This window comes from Sinohyriopsis cumingii, chromosome 19, assembly GCF_028554795.1.
Source record: "Sinohyriopsis cumingii isolate HCF-2022 chromosome 19, ASM2855479v2, whole genome shotgun sequence".
NCBI lineage: Eukaryota > Metazoa > Mollusca > Bivalvia > Unionida > Unionidae > Sinohyriopsis > Sinohyriopsis cumingii.
In genome coordinates this window covers 7,272,415-7,294,826 of record NC_142979.1, presented here as the reverse complement: position 1 = coordinate 7,294,826, position 22,412 = coordinate 7,272,415, and the positions used below count along the sequence as shown (strand labels likewise).

At 36.7% G+C, this 22,412-nt stretch overlaps 1 protein-coding gene across 2 annotated transcripts; it reads right to left on the bottom strand.

The window, feature by feature from the left end:
• Positions 1 to 320: 320 nt before the first annotated feature.
• Positions 321 to 21,833, bottom strand: LOC149775103 (BTB/POZ domain-containing protein 6-like). 2 transcript variants are annotated; one of them, XM_089943271.1, is made up of 3 exons: positions 21,718 to 21,833; positions 6,419 to 6,671; positions 321 to 2,936 (listed from the first exon to the last, which is right to left on the bottom strand). In XM_089943271.1, the coding sequence occupies exons 2-3, from the start codon at positions 6,646 to 6,648 to the stop codon at positions 1,910 to 1,912; spliced, it is 1,257 nt and encodes a 418-aa protein (XP_089799397.1). In that variant the 5' UTR covers positions 6,649 to 6,671; positions 21,718 to 21,833; the 3' UTR covers positions 321 to 1,909. The 2 variants fall into 2 exon arrangements, with proteins under 2 accessions (XP_089799397.1, XP_089799396.1); XM_089943270.1 differs by having other exon boundaries at positions 21,713 to 21,800.
• Between the last annotated feature and the right edge of the window lie 579 nt (positions 21,834 to 22,412).

The window sequence follows — 22,412 nt, the reverse complement described above, 5'->3', positions numbered from 1 at the left end:
CAGTTTGGAGGTATACATGTTTTGTGATGTCACTTGAAAATAACAGATTGCCTCAAATAATAGCTGTTGTCCCTGTATTGCATATTCTATACACAGGGTATGTTTACATAAACTCATGAAACCAGCCAAAACAACAGTCTAAAACAATTTCATTTTAATTTTTGGAGATAGTGTAATTTAGCATTTTATATGAGAGTCTGTTTAAAGCTCTGATAGGAAGGATGGATGGTCAGAAAGGATGGATGGACAGATAAGAATCATATTAATCAATTGCAATTCGTTGTGGGGGGGGGTGTGTAATAATAAATGCTAAAAATCTATTGACCAAATTGTTTATTGTCTGGTTAAAATACATCTTGTTAAGAAATCCAAGTCCACCATGCATAGCTCCTATTTTCCAAAGGTTAATAATACATGTCTAGTTGTTCATTTAATTAATAATGTCAAAGTCATTTACAGAGCATTAAAAAACAATGATTCTGTTTTGAGAATTAGAAGATAAAAATGGTGGTTTTACACTTTAAGTTTAGTTGTAAAACCACAATAAACACAAGCAAATCCTTATATATTTGAACCAATTCAAACACATTTTTAAGTTGGGTGGGGTGGGGTGGGGGCTTTCTACAGCCCTTTCATAAAGAGCATTATAATGTCAAAATTCAATGAAGTCTATCATAAATTTCAGTAACTTTGATGTTGTACAAGTCAGATAGCACATTAAATTTACTAATGTTTTGGAAAGTTTTTTATTGGTCTCAAGAAATATCAAGAAATCATTTTACTTTTAAGAGTTTATAATGTATTATGAAATATGATCATATCTGAATAACTGGTATGATTATAATTATAAATAATTCAGTAACAAAGTTTCTTTGATAAAATGTTCATTTCCTTATTAAAGATCATATGGAATATCAATGATTTTCTTTGTTCAAATTAATTCTTATCTTTAAGCCAGTAACAGATGTAACAACATACATTAATTTTACATGAATACAAAGTTTGCAAACACTGTCTCAAAATCAAGGTACATTCCTCTGGTACAAAGGTTAACAAAAAGGGACCTCACAAATACTACATGCCCTAATTACAGACCAAGCCATACTATGCAAAAGCAAAATATCTAAAAAGAAATTGTTTTCTAAAATTTCAACAAGTATCACCACTTAGTAGAATCCTTTACTTTGTTTAAAAATGTTCAATGTGAAAAGAAACATGGATCTCTTAAGGTCTGTTCCATTAAAACATATGGGACCCATGGAAAGCACTTTTAAAGTGGGTTACTCACCCATAGATGCAATTTATAATTTTCTTATCATTTTAATATGAACTCTATGAAATCAAAGTACCCTGGCATATGATTTTTTAAAACTGCCTTTCCTGGGTACCATGTCTTTTTAAATGGAACAGCCCTTAACTGAATGCCTATCAAAACTTTCATTCGATACATTGAAAAGAATGAATGGTATGGGTTGGTGTGTGATTTAGATTTTTAACGTAGCTTTAACAATTTTTCAGTCATATCACTATAATGTATGCAGTACGGCAGTTTAGAGTGATGTCTAGCACTGGGACATCATGCTGTAGACATGTAGCATGATTTCCCACCCAGTCACATTATCCTGACACCAGGCCGACCAGTCCTAAGTAATAACACTAACCTCTTAATGCTGAGTGCCAAGCAAGGCATCTGTTAGCACCATTTTTATAAGTCTTTGGTATGACTCAACCGGTGATCGAACCCACAACTTCCCGCATCCGAGGCGGATGCTCTAACCACTAGGCCACCAAAGCGGTTGGTATGGGTTGGCATGCAGTGTTTAACACTGGCATTCTACAGTGTCTATGAATCATTTTATTTACAATGTGCAATATACATGAAAATGTCAACTCTGATGTACTTGAAGGATTAAAGAGAGTAAATTAGTCCAGGAATCTGTCCTTCTTTGACAACAGTGCTGTTTGTGCAAAATTGACTACGTTTAAATTTGAACTTAACACCATTTTCATTGACAGTTTCCCGTCCATCATTTCCAAAATAAGTCCTCCCACCTTCCAAGATGCAAATAATGTGGTATTCAACACCACCATTCAATACCACAGGCTGATTAAAAAGTACATCATACAAATAATCAGTGGTATTGGTTTGCAACTGGGCAGTTACACTGGTCAGTATGTGACTATTATCTTGGACAATGACTGATGCATTTATTTGCCCTGCTTGGTCACATTTCCCATATATCTTTATCCCATGTAAAGTGATAGTTGCAGAGGGTAAGAAACATATTGCATCCTTTTTTTGGCCCTGACAATGCCATCCTGGTTTCTCATTTTGAAATCTCATCAACACGAGCTTTGGCTTATTGCCTCTCTGGTATGCTTTGAAGGGTAAGTTTAGAGTCCCTGTCTTCTTTTGCAGAAAGTACAATAAAATCCCTTTCTCTTCTTCAGCCGTTAGAATTCCCTTGTTACTCACATGGTCCATGTAATAATCTTTATTCATAATGGGAAATCGGATTTCAGAGAAGGCATCTCCAAGAACCTTTCTTTGGTTCCCTCCTGTAACCACCAGGTTTTGGAGCCCACACTGAGCTTCAGCCCACTTCATGGCAATTTTATAGACTTCTTCCTCAGCTAAGGCCAAACCCTCAGATGCAAGCACTGCCTGCAAACATGGTTGTGGCAGTGCTGCCAGCTGATCAGTGTAGAGAGCCTGTGAGTTCGCCACTATGAATTTAATGCAGTTTTCAACAACATCACAAGGAGCATAATTGTGGTACCTCTTCATGAACATGCATGCTGACTCTGGAGAGAGAGAAGAAGCAAGGACAGATACACACTTTCCAATGAGATCTTCAGCTTGGTATTCTTCAGCTACGTCAAAGAGTACATTTGCATTGGTTGCAGTAACTTCTACCATACCAGTGTAGAGATATCTGCAAAAAAACAGAAATTCTTATTTTTCAAAGCCTTTCTTCATCATAGTCATCACCACAACCATCTCCACACATCCATAATCTCCCACATTCCACCTCTTAGTTTAATAAAGTGTACATTTATACCAACAAGAAACATAGCTATGATCAGCTATGTATACAACAAACAACCGTCCAATAAAGAAATCCAATTACAGGCAAGGGAGGTAATAAGCAGAGATGAAGTCTAACAATAAGGGGTTATTACTCCACATACAGTGCTGACCTAGTACATAGAGCAAAGGCATTCTTACCTAGGTCATGGGTACTTGAAACAGTCAAGGTTGACAAAGTCTGCAAAGTGCCTACTTCTAAAATAACTCTTGTACAAAAGATTAAGAATACCATCCCCTTTAAAACCAGAAATTTATATTTTAGTGGATGCATGTATACAGTTCTTATAATAGTGACCATCCATTGGAAAAGGTCAAGTAAACTTTGTAAACCGATGACCTCAGTACACAGGTTCACATTTCAAACTTAGTTTTAGAACAAATACTATGCACAGAATATCATTTTCATTTTTCTTTTCATCATTTCAGGCAATTGGCATAACATCCTTTTCAAACCATTCACAACATAAATGTATCATTCATAAATTTGGCTGAAAAAGGATTTAACTCAAGATTTCTTCAACTATTCACTCAGTATATTTTTGCACACACACACACAAACATGTACATTCACACACATGTACATTCACACAAAAGGTAAGCTCAGTATTTGTATACTAAATCAGAGTCTGCTGTCTCAAAAGTAACACCTTGGCCAAGTATGAAAAGCGTCAACTTAATGACTGACAGATCACTTTTGTTCAAAGACATATGATGCCTTTTAAATTCAATTTCCAGTTTACATATATTAACAAATGTGCAAAAGTTTTAATTCTCAGTTCTGTGTTCTTGAAGAACTTGTAATATTCATTCAACCACAATTCATAAGGATTTACGCAGACTTCCCCATGCTACTGTATTACTTTAAAAATTAACTGATTTTTTTTAAAAACAATAGTTACAATCCATTATCTGACAGAAATGAGTTTTGTTTGAAAGCAAAATTTCACTTTAGCGTTGTAACAATATACACAGGAAGAACTTATAATTATGCTGAAGTCCAGTCTATTGTGCAGCAAAGACTGACAGAAATTGCAGAACAGATAAAATTTGATAACCTAATGCAAAACTGGAGCAAAATTAAGTCTCAAAATCTCTGACAAATTAATTAGTACAGTTAACAGCACGACCTATTAAGAATTACAATTATTAATTTCAACAATGAATATCTATGCACAGGGCTCAAAACAAGCAATATTCTACTAGCCCAATCAAGTACATTTCATACTTGACTAGAAGTTTTCATAATTTCAACAGTCCAATGACTGGTAACGTTATTGATTTGTGAGACGGGCAAGTGAAGAATCAGCAGCAGTCAATTTATTAGTCTACTGGTCATTCTGGCAATAAAGAAATTTCTGGTAAATTCAAGACCTGAAGAAATATTGTGGCTTTAATCAATGCAAAGGAGACAGACAGAAATTACCATGGTGAATATAAACATGATAAGACACCTTAACACACCAGTTTTTCATTAGTTTTACAGGAGAAATCTCATGGGGGGGGGGGGGATGGGAATGGCCAATGATGTTGTTGTGGGGTTTAACGCCATTTTTCAGCACACGATTGGCTATACATGGCGGCCAGTATTAATGGTGGAGGAAGAACCCGGGAAAACCCCGGAAAGAACCACCGACCCTCGAGAAGCTACTGGCAAGCTTTCTCACATACCCACATTGGCTGAATCTTAGACTCGAACCGCCGCAGACAGAGGTGAGATGGCAGTGATCTGTAACAAAGAGTGCTTTAGACCACTTGGCCACTCGGGGCCCCTGGAATGGCCAATGAAACCAGGTGACTGCTATATAAAGGTGACTGCTGATAGTGCAGGTTTGACTGTATTTTCTGATTACTGTTTAACAGTATGGGAAAACTGTTCAAACAATATTGGATTGTCTTCAAAAACTGCTGAAAATGGCAGTATCCTCATAGATGTGATGCATCTACTGTTTATTTATGTGAAGAACTGCAGTGGCTAGAAATAAATAACTTGAATATCAAAAGGTTATTTTAGTGCTTAATACATTAAATGTAACACCCCCATCTTATCTCCAAGAAATGCTGGTACAAATTCATACTCATCTACTGATCTGACAACACGGCAACTCCAATGCATAATCAATGAAACATTCCACCAAAAATATTCCAATGTTTCATTTTGGTTCGGTTTCTTTATTAGCCATGCATATCATTACTGTAATAAATAAGCATCTATGAGACTGCCTTATGGTAACATTTTAATCTTCCATCCAGAAAATATCTCTGCATTCAGCAAAACAGTGACATGGGTCAAGATGGCATAGTTCAACTGGAATTACAGTTTTCCCTCATTATAATGTGATTCTTGGTAATGTGACTCCAGATATAACAAAGAACCACCAAGGCAACCATGACCAAATCATACCAAGGTATAACAACACAGGCTGCAAGAAAACGGTGAAGCTTATTGTTATATCTTTTTTTTCCTTTTAAAAACAACATTTTAAAAAAAAAATGTGTTCATTTCCACTCTGGCACAGTTTTGTGTATAACACTGTTCTCAATATATTTCAATTCTGTACAAAACAGTTCTCACTGTAACATGGTTTAGAACACAAAGCTGCTGTCATCCATGATCCCGGATTAACACTTTATAATAAGGGAGAGCTGTACACCTTAAGATTATCATCAAAAGCATATTTTTCTTGATATTCACCCAGTTTAAGATTATGTCTATTGCTTTTACAAGTTACATCAACACCTACGGTCATTTTTAAATATGCAAATTTTATCTTATTTTGCATGCATCATTAAACATTTCCTGAGTGAATTTTATCCAAAGTACACAAGTTCCATTTGTGAAATTTGAAATTAATTTATAAAATTATTGAGAACTTGGATGCCTGGATTGATTGATTGATTGATTGATTGATTGAGTTTTAACGGCGCATCGGTACTGTTAGGCTATTTAGCACCAAACAAAATGATATATGTATAATCCTTTAAAACTTATAAAAAGTCTCATATTGACCAGCGATATAAAAAACAAATAGTTGAAATCAAAACGATAAGATGGTAACGGTGAAAAATAAAGCCTGGGTACATATGGTACTGACCATCAGAAACTTGTGTGTGTGTGTTACTGAACTCTACAGAAAATGCCTTTATGGAGAATGGTCTTCTAGTAATGAGTAACCTTCTCTAAGTAAAGAAATTATTATTATTATTGTTATTAATATTATTACTATTATTAATATTATTATAATTATACTGAGATATTTTTAGTGGGTGCTCTTATTCTCTTTGAGAATGACTCACATTACAAAAATTCCTCATGTAAACCAAGCTAACCTAAAAAATGTCCATACAATTTTTGGATCCTTATCTGCAAGGTCAAAGTAGATCTCATTTGGTGCCTCAAGAAATCTGTAACGGAAAGTTGAATTGCGGCTAGCAAGGATGAATTTGTGAGCTCCAATCCTTTCTCCTCCAGCCTCAAATATGACATCACACAGAAGCTGCTCCTCTAGCATTTTTAAGTTTGTCTGGTCAAAACCAGGGGTTAAATTGGATGCTGCCATGTTGTGGGTGTCAGTATCTCAAACTGAAAAATAGGAATATATTCAATTTCACATTAAAAGACTCCAGATGATTTATATAATATTATCATTAGCATTTGTGCACAAACAATCTTTCCTTCCATGTTGAAACAGTATTTTCATATCAAGCTGAATAAATAGTGTATGAAACTCACACTTTGTGTGTTGCAGGTCTGACTCTTGAGCTGTAAGAGTTTTCAGGTCTGACTCTTGAGCTGTCCAGATACGAGCAAGAGTTTTCACAAACCAAAGGGATGCTTTAATCTGATCAAAAGTAATAGGGCCAAACAAAAAACTATCTGTGCTGCTGGTCAGCCAACCAGCCCTGTTGCCATCCCTAATACTTTTTTTCCCCATGGCAAAAAACAAAATAAAAGAAGAAACCACAATACATCAAATTAAATATACATACTCTATATGTTTATGGTCATAGATGTAGTTCTTACACATATCAGTCAAATCTGCTTCATCATCCAACTCAACTGTGCCAACATAACACAGTTTACAGAAACTTTTACTTTTTGGCATGTACCATGTATGTTGTTGTTGTTGTAGGGTTTAACGCCATTTTTCAGCACAAGATAGGCTATACATGGCGGCCAGTATAAATGGTGGAGGAAGAACCCAGGAAAACCCCTGAAAGAACCACCGATCCACAAGAAACTACTGGCAAGCTTTCTCACATACCCAAATTGGCCAAACCCAGGACTCGAACCCAAGCAGACAGAGGTAAGATGGCAGTGATCCGTAACTGTGAGTGCTTTAGACCACTTGGTCACACAGGCCCACCCAGGTACCATATATACTTGCTTACAAGCCAAGCCCAACTAAAAACTGCACAGACCAGATCTGTCATCTCATAATGTGAAGGCAGATCTGGTTAGATCAAAATAAATACAGGGAGGCTGTATATGTATTATAATTATTGTTGAGAAAACCTATATCAAATATGTTATCCAATCATAATACCGTAGGAAAATCGCTAAGGCATGGAAGGTGATACATCTCCTTCCCAGAGAAAGACCATCTCTGGTCCCCTAAGGTATGTGAGTTCTAGAAAACAGAATCCATGTCAGGGAGCAGCTTTGAAAGGGAAAATATTTCCATCCCATAAATCTAAAAGAAGCTGTGAAAGCCACATCCTTATGAAGCTGTTGAATGATGAAATGGTTCAGTCTTTCTGAAGTACCACCTCAGAGCTTGACCTGGGTCCTGTAGATGATCTTGAGATAAAGAAGACAGGACTTATTACCATGAACAGTAGCCATCATGACTCATGTTGTCAGAACTGCATGTAGATGGGTCCACCAATAGGAGATTTTTTGCTGATTCTGGCTGCCACTTGCCAATGCAGTGAGGAGTCAGAACTTGTATGAGAGGTGAACCAATGAAGCTCCTGCAAGTACATGTAGTTCAAATGGTGTATTTGCCCAGCCAGGCTAATACCCATAATAAATTCCACTTGGATAATGATCCAATTTCACTGAACATGTATAATCCAAATGGATAGAAATCAGTGAGGTCTTTGGTTTGTCTGATACCCTCTTTTCCATGATAATTCAGTGTACCAGTGATCATGGAATGGTAGGTTTTAATTGTGGTACCAGTGTACCAGTGATCATGGAATGGTAGGTTTTAACTGTGGTACCAATGTACCAGTGATCATGGAATGGTAGGTTTTAATTGTGGTACCAATGTACTAGTGACCATGGAATGGTAGGTTTTAATTGTGGTACCAGTGTACCAGTGATCATGGAATGGTAGGTTTTAACTGTGGTACCAATGTACTAGTGAACATGGAATGGTAGGTTTTAACTGTGGTACCAATGTACTAGTGAACATGGAATGGTAGGTTTTAACTGTGGTACCAGTGTACTAGTGATCATGGAATGGTAGGTTTTAACTGTGGTACCAGTGTACCAGTGATCATGGAATGGTAGGTTTTAATTGTGGTACCAGTGTACCAGTGATCATGGAATGGTAGGTTTTAAATGTGGTACCAATGTACCAGTGAACATGGAATGGTAGGTTTTAACTGTGGTACCAGTGTACCAGTGATCATGGAATGGTAGGTTTTAATTGTGGTACCAATGTACTAGTGATCATGGAATGGTAGGTTTTAATTGTGGTACCAGTGTACCAGTGATCATGGAATGGTAGGTTTTAATTGTGGTACCAATGTACCAGTGATCATGGAATGGTAGGTTTTAATTGTGGTACCAATGTACTAGTGATCATGGAATGGTAGGTTTTAACTGTGGTACCAATGTACCAGTGATCATGGAATGGTAGGTTTTAACTGTGGTACCAATGTACTAGTGAACATGGAATGGTAGGTTTTAACTGTGGTACCAATGTACTAGTGATCATGGAATGGTAGGTTTTAATTGTGGTACCAGTGTACTAGTGATCATGGAATGGTAGGTTTTAATTGTGGTACCAGTGTACTAGTGATCATGGAATGGTAGGTTTTAACTGTGGTACCAGTGTACCAGTGATCATGGAATGGTAGGTTTTAATTGTGGTACCAGTGTACCAGTGATCATGGAATGGTAGGTTTTAACTGTGGTACCAATGTACTAGTGAACATGGAATGGTAGGTTTTAACTGTGGTACCACTGTACCAGTGATCATGGAATGGTAGGTTTTAACTGTGGTACCAATGTACTAGTGAACATGGAATGGTAGGTTTTAACTGTGGTACCAGTGTACTAGTGATCATGGAATGGTAGGTTTTAATTGTGGTACCAGTGATCATGGAATGGTAGGTTTTAACTGTGGTACCAGTGATCATGGAATGGTAGGTTTTAACTGTGGTACCAGTGTACTAGTGATCATGGAATGGTAGGTTTTAATTGTGGTACCAGTGATCATGGAATGGTAGGTTTTAATTGTGGTACCAGTGATCATGGAATGGTAGGTTTTAACTGTGGTACCAGTATACTAGTGATCATGGAATTGTGGTTGGTCATGGTATTAACTATTTCTCATCAAAGAGTCACAGGAAGTTAGCCATTGAGGTATGTATGCCTGCAGTCAAATAAAGTGTTCCTGTATGCACCAACTTGAATTCTATATATTTCTATTGTCTATGTGCCTTGGCATGCCTTTGAGGTGGAAGGGCCATTTCATTTGAGGGATTCTTCACCACTTCTTGTGAGAACTGTTTGTTCCAAAGGGTATAGAAAGAACATCAATTATACAGACCTTTGGATCCAGTACTGGTGAGACAAAGGTTGGAGTTTTGGCATTCCACCTCGTCACCAATAGGCCTATCATAGGTTGATCCCATCGGGCACCTATCAAATGTAAACAGAGGGATGAAGAGACCATTCTGTTTGTTAGTTCCTTCTTGCAGGACAATCAGTCCACCAAAACAATAGCCAGCCTAGAATATGTCAAACTTGAGCATGGATTTGTCGCTGAGGATACCACTTAAGACATTCCCAAACAAGAATACAAAAGTCTGGGGACTTGGATCTGCATTGCAGTTTGAGACGAGTCACCACAGTGGAGTTGTTGGACAGAATGAGAACTCCTTTCCCATTCTGGTAGTCCTGTAGCCAATGAAAAGCTTTCAGAACGGATTTCACCTCAAGATTATTGATAGGTAAATAATGATACTGAGTGGAGGCAACACTCCACTGGCATCTTGAAATGATAGGAGACTTCACTTACCCCCAGTCCTCTGTGTTTACATTCATACAGATTGTGATTGCCAAAGGTTATGCTTGCAGAAGCATCACCAAGGCAACTCCAATGAGGTTTTCCTACCTTCGAGTGGAACTTCATATTTTGCAGATTGTGAAAGTTGGTCCTATGGTCAAATGTTTGGCCTCCATTTGGACCTCAGAATCACTGTAATGAGAGCCCAAGAAGGCAATCCAGGACTAAGACACCCTCTACCAATTTCAGCAAACCCAGCATGCAAAGGAATTCTCAAGCAGATGGATTGTTCAGTATAGGCAAAGAATCCATCCATGCACCAATCCAATTCTCATTCCTAGTGGAGACATACTCAGTTTACTTTAATGCTGAATTCCAATCCTAGTCGATCAAAAGCTTGAAATAATACGAGGTAATCATCCTGCTGATAAGGAGATAAAAATTAGAAGGTGGGTAAATGTCTTGTCTTGCTCCAAGCCTGCTGTTTAATAGCATGCTGTTTTTGTAGGCGAAACACAGGACTTCTGGAAGCCATGTAAATGCGGACATAAAGTCATGCTTCTTGCAGGTCCTCACTAACTGCATAATGTCCCCAACAGATAGCATTTAACCCATTGTTGCATTCCATTTGATTTAATGCTCTTATGTTCATGAACGAGTGATTATCAGGTCCACAAAAAAACTGGTTCATTCACTTCCAACATACTTGTAACAAATTCATTTACAAGTTATGAGCCAAACCAGTAAAAATGCAACTATAAGCTTAGACTCCCCCATTTCCAAGCTTCTACATGTATGAAGCAATATTTAATATGTAACAAGCATGTGTTCATTATATGATTTGATTGAAGATCATTCATAAAATTTCAGACTTAACTCAAACGCAAAATGAATTTCAACATACAACTTATTTTCATTTGAGGTATACCAGTTTTTAATGGTTCCAAGTATTCCCTCAAAATATTAAGAAAATTATAATAGCAGACTAGTAATTAGTTACAAATAAAAACCAAAAGTCACTTTCCATACCATGAAATTATAACTTTGTTTAGTTAACCATTGTTTTCTTGCAGGAAAATGCAACAGCGCTTCTCGATCATTTTGATGCATTGATTTATATCTCATGGAATGGTGTATTTATTTGTTTACATCATTATTTTATGTATTTCACTGCCATATATTTGTAAATTATGCATACATGTATATTTGCATGCGCTGATTGCCTCATGGAACTAAAAAAATTTGCCATACTTGTTAAATATATCCTGACTTTCATTCATAATTCTCCATTTTGCTGACAGAGTTCTAAACATTTTCCCAACCTCATGGTCTTCTTAATCTTGTAATCTGGTTAGGGTTGTTATTTCCAGCTAACTGTATTTTTATTATTGTTCTAAGGTCATGTTCCTTCCTTATCATTGTTAAATTTTATACAATGAAATGCTATGTCACACAAGGAATTTACATTTACCACAGTTAGTAAAAACTTCAAATAAAATATTTTTAACTTTAACGTTTATGATTATACTGAGGGAATAACTTAACACTAGGCAACTCCTAATTATCAATGATTTATTTTGCAACACAAATTAATAGGCAACAGCACTGAATGTGTTTACTCCTTTTTAATAAATACATCAAGTTTGAAGTAAAATGACATTAAATAGCTGGAAAAGTTAAGAAAAGGTATAGCTGATGATGATTCTGTTCTGCATTTATATAACGAGTCATTTTTATATAATGAATGTCCTTTTCACCAAAAATAACCCTTATTTCCATACGAAGCAATAATATATATTGACATATATTATTGCTTCATAGTATTGCTTATTATTATTATCAATATATGATCAAAGCATTAAATTATTACAATATTTTAAATATAATTAAAGCAACAAAATATTTCTTTATAAATTTCAAAGGTATTCAAAAACAGAACATTATTAAGAGTGCATTTCACATAAAACTGTTCCAACTAATTTTAAAAAAAACTATCTGTAACGTGTTGACCAGTTTAACGTGTGGATAGCTTTTCGTACAGTTTGACGTGTGGATAGCCTTTCCTACAGTTTGACGTGCGGGCAGCCTTTCCTACAGTCTGACGTGTGGATAGCCTTTCCAACAGTTTGACATGTGGACAGCCTTTCCTACAGTTTGATGTGCGGATAGCCTTTATAACAGTTTGACACATGGATAGCCTTACCTACAGTCTGATGTGCAGATAGCCATACTTACAGTATGATGTGTGGATAGCCTTTCCTACAGTTTGACGTGTGGATAGCCTTTCATACAGTTTGACGTGTGGATAGACTTTCCAACAGTTTGACATGTGGACAGCCTTACCTACAGTTTGACGTGTGGATAGCCTTACCTACAGTTTGACGTGTGGATAGCCTTACCTACAGTTTGACGTGTGGATTGCCTTACCTACAGTTTGACGTGTGGATTGCCTTACCTACAGTTTGACATGTGGATAACCTTTTCCTACAGTTTGACATGTGGATAGCCTTTCCTATAGTTTGACATGTGGATAGCCTTTCCTACAGTTTGACATGTGGATAGCCTTTCCTACAGTTTGACATGTGGATAGCCTTTCCAACAGTTTGACATGTGGATAGCCTTACCTACAGTTTGACGTGTGGATAGCCTATCCTACAGTTTGACGTGTGGACAGCCTTTCTTACAGTTTGACGTGTGGATAGCCTTTCCTACAGTTTGACGTGCGGGCAGCCTTTCCTACAGTCTGACGTGTGGATAGCCTTTCCAACAGTTTGACATGTGGACAGCCTTTCCTACAGTTTGATGTGCGGATAGCCTTTATAACAGTTTGACACGTGGATAGCCTTACCTACAGTCTGATGTGCAGATAGCCATACTTACAGTATGATGTGTGGATAGCCTTTCCTACAGTTTGACGTGTGGATAGCCTTTCATACAGTTTGACGTGCGGATAGACTTTCCAACAGTTTGACATGTGGACAGCCTTACCTACAGTTTGACGTGTGGATAGCCTTACCTACAGTTTGACGTGTGGATAGCCTTACCTACAGTTTGACGTGTGGATTGCCTTACCTACAGTTTGACGTGTGGATTGCCTTACCTACAGTTTGACATGTGGATAACCTTTTCCTACAGTTTGACATGTGGATAGCCTTTCCTATAGTTTGACATGTGGATAGCCTTTCCTACAGTTTGACATGTGGATAGCCTTTCCTACAGTTTGACATGTGGATAGCCTTTCCAACAGTTTGACATGTGGATAGCCTTACCTACAGTTTGACGTGTGGACAGCCTTTCTTACAGTTTGACGTGTGGATAGCCTTTCCTACAGTTTGACGTGCGGGCAGCCTTTCCTACAGTCTGACGTGTGGATAGCCTTTCCAACAGTTTGACATGTGGACAGCCTTTCCTACAGTTTGATGTGCAGATAGCCTTTATAACAGTTTGACACGTGGATAGCCTTACCTACAGTCTGATGTGCAGATAGCCATACTTACAGTATGATGTGTGGATAGCCTTTCCTACAGTTTGACGTGTGGATAGCCTTTCATACAGTTTGACGTGCGGATAGACTTTCCAACAGTTTGACATGTGGACAGCCTTACCTACAGTTTGACGTGTGGATAGCCTTACCTACAGTTTGACGTGTGGATAGCCTTACCTACAGTTTGACGTGTGGATTGCCTTACCTACAGTTTGACGTGTGGATTGCCTTACCTACAGTTTGACATGTGGATAACCTTTTCCTACAGTTTGACATGTGGATAGCCTTTCCTATAGTTTGACATGTGGATAGCCTTTCCTACAGTTTGACATGTGGATAGCCTTTCCTACAGTTTGACATGTGGATAGCCTTTCCAACAGTTTGACATGTGGATAGCCTTACCTACAGTTTGACGTGTGGATAGCCTATCCTACAGTTTGACGTGTGGACAGCCTTTCTTACAGTTTGATGTGTGGATAGCCTTTCCAACAGTTTGATGTGTGGATAGCCTTTCCTATAGTTTGACATGTGGATAGCCTTTCCAACAGTTTGACATGTGGATAGCCTTTCCTACAGTTTGACATGTGGATAGCCTTTCCTACAGTTTGACATGTGGATAGCCTTTCCTACAGTTTGACATGCGGATAGCCTTTCCTACAGTTCGATATGTGGATAGCCTTTCCTACAGTTTGACATGTGGATAGCTTTCCTACAGTTTGACATGTGGATAGCCTTACATACAGTCTGATGTGCAGATAGCCTTACATACAGTTTGATGTGTGGATAGCCTTACCTACAGTATGACGTGTGGATAGCCTTTCCTAGTTTGATGTGTGCATAGCCTTTCATAAAGTCTGACGTGTGGATAGCCTTTCCTACAGTTGGACATGTGGATAGCCTTTCCTACAGTTTGACGTGTGGATAGCCTATCCTACAGTTTGACTTGTGGATAGCCTTTCCTACAGTTTGATGTGTGGATAGCCTTACCTACAGTCTGACGTGTGGACAGCCTTACCTACAATTTGACATGTGGATAGCCTTTCCTACAGTTTGACATGTGGATAGCCTTTCCTACAGTTTGACATGTGGACAGCCTTTCCTACAGTTTGACGTGTGGATAGCCTTACCTACAGTTTGACATGTGGATAGCCTTCCTACAGTTTGATGTGCGGATAGCCTTACCTACAGTTTGATGTGTAAATAGCCTTTCATACAGTTTGATGTGTGGATAGCATTTCCTACAGTTTGATGTGTGGATAGCCTTACCTACAGTTTGACATGTGGACAGCCTTTCCTACAGTATGACGTGTGGATAGCCTTTCCTAGTTTGATGTGTGCATAGCCTTTCATAAAGTCTGACGTGCGGATAGCCTTTCCTACAGTTTGATGTGTGGATAGCCTTTCCTACAGTTTGATGTGCGGATAGCCTTACCTACAGTTTGATGTATGAATAGCCTTTCCTACAGTTTGATGTGTGGATAGCATTTCCTACAGTTTGACGTGTGGATAGCCTTTCCTACAGTTTGAGATGTGGATAGCCTTTCCAACAGTTTGATGTGCGGATAGCCTTTCCTACAGTTTGACGTGTGGATAGCCTTACCTACAGTTTGACATGTGGATAGCCTTACCTACAGTTTGATGTGCAGATAGCCTTACTTACAGTCTGATGTGTAAATAGCCTTTCAGTTTATAGTTATGTCTAGCACTGGGGCATCATGCCACAGACATGTAGCATGATGTCCCACCCAGTCACATTATCCTGACACCAGGCCAACCAGTCCTAACACAAACCTCTTAATGCTGAGCACCTAACGAGGCAGCTGTTAGTACCATTTTTGTAAGTCTTTGGTATGACTCGGCCGAGGATTGAACCCACAACCTCCCGCTTCCGAGGCAGATAGAGGATTGTACTTACCATCTGAAGGATTTAAAGCCACAACTCAAAAGAAGAGGATTGTACTTACCGTCTTAAGGAATTAAAGCCACAACTCACAGAGCATTTTTTACTTACAGGTGAGCAGCCAGGTAGTCTGCAAGATGGAAACGGTGATGTTCCAGGTTTCATGGTACCAACTGTGCAACCACAGGTGGGATCTTACGATGTAGGGAACATTGTATTCAGAAATAAGCAACAAAACTAGCTGTGATTGGTGCATTATGTAAGAGTTGTACTTTCTCTTAGGCTTAATAAACAGTTGAGCCTCTTGGCAACATATGAGATTATGTTAATTCCTATTTTTTTTATATATTTTTTTTTTGTATGTGGTACACATGACTGAAAATGTGTCTGTTGTAACTAGATAACTCTTACCCCTGTCTAGTTCCAGCAGAGTTATCTCTCTTAAATGCAATGGAGTACCTGGTTCTGTCCTTGTCAAAATGACAATCGAACATTGTTCTCTATGACATTGTGTGACCTGCATGCTGAGGTAGGATAGAAATATACAATGCTCTTAGGCATGTCTGTACACCTAAGGTTTCCGTCAACAATAAAAAAGCAAAACGCCTACCAAATTCGACTGACGAAAATAAAATACAACAATGCTTACCATTTGAATAGAGGCAACTGTCACCAAAATATTCTGTTCAAAATAATATTGAGTTTGGACACAGGGGATACCACCCGTGTTTTCCTGACTCGATATATGTCAGCCTATTCTGTGCACAGTTGTTGTTGTTGTTGTTGTTGTGGGGTTTAACACGATTTTTCAGCACATGATAGGCTATGCATGGCCGCCAGTATTAATGGTGGAGGAAGAACCCGGGAAAACCCTGGGAAGAACCACCGACCCATGAAAAGCTACTGGCATGCTTTCTCACATATCTACATTGGCCGAATCCTGGACTTGAACCCACGCAGACAGAGGTGAAATGGCAGTGATCCGTAACGGAGAGCGCTTTAGACCACTTGAAAACTCAGGGCCCCTATTCTGCGCACAGCTTAGAAAAGATGTAATGTTTATCCATCAGGCTATAGAAATGAAATGCATTACTTTGGACTGTTTCTGTCAGCAGTTCAGTCAAGTAATTAGGTAGCTAGTTTTACAAAATTCAACGTAAAAGTGACAATAAATGCAAGAGATATTAAGCAAACTAAACTGGTTTAGTAAAGTTCAACATTTTATAAAATGTAAGCTATTACATGGACGAGAAACAACAACCATGGAGAATTTCTTGAGAATTTATGTTCTAGTGGCAAGTTGACATGTTGGGTAGCAGACAATTTTGTACATGTGGGACAACTTCTTGCAAAACTGTAAACTTGGATTAAAATGCAGTAATGTTTTACAGTATACATTTACATCTTTTATATAATGTATTTATTTGTATGATTCTAAAAGGTATCTAGTAAATCGGATTTTCTGGGTTACCAGTTCAAGATGGTCATGGAGTGGGTCTTCATGTTGACATTTAGAAATCACATTTTCATGTGCATTTCGATTCAAAACGTGGGATATTTTTGTACACTTCATGAATATCACTTTCCTTGATTAAACTATGATCATTCTTTCTTGATACAAAATTGATTTTTGAACCGAAATAACACATTATTCACTGTTTACAGAAATGATGTATTGTTGCACAGAATACCCAACATGCAGAATTGGCTGACATGGTGGTATTTATTTCATAAAACATTAGCACTGAGGTCTATGGAAAAACAATTGGTACCATATATCTCCAACACAAATCGTGCCAAGCACCATTGGTCTCCGCCACGAAAAAAAGGACGAAAAACTTGTTGGTCTGACGGCAATCGTACAAATAGTTTTTGAAACATTCTGTACATGGCTGCCATGTGAACGGACACTTCCATATTTTAAAATATTACTCGACTCATATTATCACAAAATGCTCAAATTTATTCCACTACAATTTAGCCTCAGTAGTCCTACATGTAAGACGTATCACAAGTTATTTATGTTTTAGTGCTGATGCCCAAAACATAAATATCAGCATCAAGGTCTTATGTGTAGGACTAAAAGCCTCATGTGTCATTCAGCTAGAATTCAAACATGGTTCCTGACAAATCCTTACATTTTTTACAGGCGCAAGTTCGAAATAGTGGCTGATACTGCACAGTACACTGAGTACAGTACGAGGGCAAGTGCTATTTCTAATTTCCTGCCAACCATGCGCAATTATACCTAACAAAAATTCTTACATATTTAACCTGCTTTCTTGTAAAATGAGGACGGCAACCTCAGCCTTTATTCCTACAATGTAAAACATAGCTCATGTTGGTTTTGTTTAAGTGCCTGACGCCCAAAACATAAATATTAGCGTCAAGGTCTTACCTTTAGGGTCTCACTAAACACCCCAATACACCCCAAGACTCTCCAAGAACACATCAAGACTTAATAAATACCTACTTTAAATTACAACACAAACAAACAAAGAAACAAAAAGTGTGAATATTTAGCGATTGTTTATGTAACGGGAAAAGTAGCAAGGTGAAGGAGTTGCCAAGAGAAATAACTCCCATTTAGACGAAGTGTGTTCAGGTGCAGTAATGTGAATATTTATCAACATTTATAAATCAGTAACAATACCACATGGGAGCAAGACATTTCGACCCAAGAAAATTCCCAAGACATTTCGACCCCAAGACACTTCAACTCCAGTCAAGGGACAATTCACCCCCAATTCATGCCTATTTAAAATAATAATTAGCACTAATAATAATTTCCACTAATCATGCCATTATTCATTGACATCTGCAATTAAAGAAGATACCAACACATCTCTAAGTCACCGAAAAAAATGTCAACAGTTAATTATAATTAAAGTCACTTTTATTAAGTTAATGAATGCACGCTAATCTGAATGAAAGAAATCACATTTACTGCACACTAGAAATTTGCATAAAAAATCCGATTTTTAATAGAAACAAAAATTAGCACACTGCTAATGGTCATTCCTACTAATCACACGGTTATTCATTGATGTCTGAAATTTAAAAAAAAGAAGATGTAAACAGCTAATTATAGTTAAAGTCACTTTTATTAGGTTAATAAATGCACGCTAATTTGAATGAAAAGAAAAAGGTTTGAAAATTAAACGCACCACATGCTTTAAATTTGTACAAAACAGCAAACATTTTCATTACATGCTAGTTTTTATCCTAAGCTTTAATAAAGGCATACTTGTGTGTACATTTTGAATTAATTTATAGTAATTACAGTTAATATTGTGACATTTCGATGGGATATATTTTGGTATAATATGAACTCAATTGTGTTAATTGTGACAATGGCGTTTTATCCTTGTGTAAAATATCATAATCACGTCAGGCCTCGCCAGCTTGCTTTATCTTGTAATAGATGTGGGAAATCACAGCATCGCATTTGCAGTACAGGTTAGAGTAATGATTCATGATCTTTTTTTATTCTGTCTTAAATATTTATTTATTTATTTCTGAATTGAACATACCAAGTAGCATAGATGATGCTTGTATATTCATACATTTTAGATAAAAAAGTATTTCATACAGTTCTAGAATTTCTTTATTTTTAGAACATAATGTAAATAATTAAATACTGAATCAATTAATGATTAGCAAAAAAATCTTACTTTAATATTTCAGGCTGACTCCAACATTGTTTGCAGTAATTGCGAAGTAGTAAATGTTTGACTTTAAATACCAATATATCTCATGTTCTGTAGATTTAAATTTATTTCTAAATTAATCAGTACTGAGCATGAAGTTAGTAGCGAAATCTTCTATACGATAAATTAATACTACAATTACAGATACATATAAATTCTTAATAATATTTAACTTTCCAAAACAAAATATATATTTTATATTAGTAGTATAAAATAATAATAGCCTTATCAATTACGGTGCATATTCCATTTTGTGATTTCATGTACTTTGATTACTGTATATATTTAATATCATTGAGGACGTTTGCGAAAATCTGTCTTTTGCTTTTTGGATTTGCACCTCCAGATGCTGTCATGTATGTGGCAAATGTGTTCTTTTTTCGTTAACTGATAATTCCCGCTGTCATGAAGAGCGCTTCCATCATCCATGAAATGGAACTGTGTCATGCTGAAAAGTTTATGTATTAGATCTTGTGCGTGTTGTGGTTTCCAGTCAACGGAAAGTTGTTGAATGTTATTGATGGATGCATTTTCATTATTCAAATTCACATGTTCAGTATTTTTGCAGCTAGGTTTTCAAAAAAATATGTATGTAGTCTTGGTTTCAAGTTCTTTATAAAGTATGGTGCAAAATGTCAGATGCTGTTCACTGATGATTGTTTCCAGAAATTCCAATCGACTTTCAAAATCTATTGTAGTATTTGTGTCTGTGATGACACCAGTATCAAATATTTAAGTCATTATTATATCACGTTCACCCATTTCCACCCATATTTTATTCTGAAGGAAGTGCCTGACATTATCCTTCAGATGTTTAGTGCAAAGATAGCGTGTAGCCAATGTGAATACAGGCTCTATTGGCTTGGTTATAATTTTCTCATCATCACTTTAAAATTCCATCATTTCTGGCACTCTTACTTCCACAGACTCAATACCTCTATCTAGCTCTGTAGCAATATGTTCCAGAAAGCTCTTGTAAGTTCTGTAAGAAGCGTCTGTGTACAGAAGGGCAGGATCAATACATATCAAATGTTCGTTTGTACTGTTTCCGACAACTCTTTGATACATTATACTATCGTTTTACTCATCAATAACTCTTTGATATGTTGTAATATCGTTTTACTCATCAATAACTCTTTATGCAATTTGTTTTGTAAATATAATGTGAAGAAGGCACGATTTGCTAGAGAACTCAATAATCAATAAATATGCATTACTGTTTGATAGTGCTGATAATGGCCTGATTTACGAAACGTTAATTTTATATTTTCTTTATGGAAACATTGGAAAGTTATTTTGGTAAAATTAAATTTAAATGAGATAGCTCATATCTTTTTTTCTTCTGATTTCAGCTAGTAACTTGCTTGATTAAATAAATTTAAAATGATGAAAATCTACCTTTTATATTCTATTACTATGCTTGTGAAAACATTAATAACTTCTAAAATAAACCATTTATGTGTGTTTCATCATTTTTCTTCTTTTAATCAGTCTGTAATTTGGGTAATATTATTGGCATGTCCTCTTGATTCTCTACAGAGACAGAGTAATTCATACAGAGTAATTCATACAGAGAATTAAACGACTTGGTGGTTTGTGAGTTATTGTTGATAATTGTCTATGTGACTGTACCAATCATTAAATGACCTGTATAATCAGACAGTTTAGATAAATTACATCTGATATATCAAGCATGACACTGATGTAAAATGAAAGGAATTACAGTGGGACTTTCCTTCACGGCTCCTTAAAATCAAGGGAAATCACTCGCGTGGAGCTTGTAACACTGGGTCATGTATTCTAAACGTCTCTGTCAAAAATTCTGATGCACGATTTACAATGAAAATTTGTATATAAACAGTTTATAACAAAATAAATGAGAGAAGTATGGTGCATTGCCATTAAATGAGGAAATTGTTTAATAATATTATAAAATTAAAGAGATTTGATGCATAAGAGTTAGTTACCGTAAGTTATTGGAAATAGGACATCAACCAATACTATTAATCACTGATGGCAACAATGTCTGTATTTGTGTTTGCTTTTTTTTTTTTTCGCTTCTTAGTACATTTTCGAGAGCTTTGGTGTCAATATATGTAACACTGGGGGTGTTCTTGGAGAGTCTTGGGGTGTTTAGAGAGACCGCTTACCTGTAGGACTACCTATGCCTTATACCTGATGGCACTTGCACTTGATTCTGAGAGAAACTAATGATAACACTCTCCCCACTTAACACACGTAAATAAGACATTACACGCCTTTCCCCCATGTAATATTAGTTTGTACCTTACTGATTCTAAATGACCACTTCTGAGCAAAGTTTATCCGTTGCTCCTTGCCCTGTACACTTCGACAGTCCACCCTGACATCCGGTCTACTTCGGAGTGAATGGATTAATATAAACAATGAATACCCCAAAAATAAAACAATTAAAATTCAAATTAACTTTATTTTCATTTAGAAAATAATTTTTTTAAATGTTATCAGCTAATTTCTAAATATGTTCAATTACTATATTTTAAGTGCATCGTAGTCCCACAATGCACAGGTTGTATTTGTTTTAGTGCTTGAGATCCACATCAACATCAACGTCGAGGTCTTACATTTAGGTATCACGGTACCAATTGTTTTTCTATAGACCTTAATGCTAATGTTTGGGGAAATAAATATATTTTCTATCCTACTTGTCATACACTTTTCTAGAGGCAGTGTTAGATTGTCAATTTGACAAGAACAAAACCAGGTACTCCAGTGCATTTAAGAGAGATAACTCTGCTGGAACTAAACAGGGGTAAGAGTTATCTAGTTACAACAGACAGTTTCAGACATGTTTACCACGTTTTAAAAAAAGCATAAAAAAATACAAAATATCGTCTCGATAGGAATTAACATAATCTCACATGTCGCTAGGAGGCACAACTATTTTGCAAGCGTAACAGAAAGTACAACTCTTACATAATGCACCAATCACAGCTAGTTTTATTGT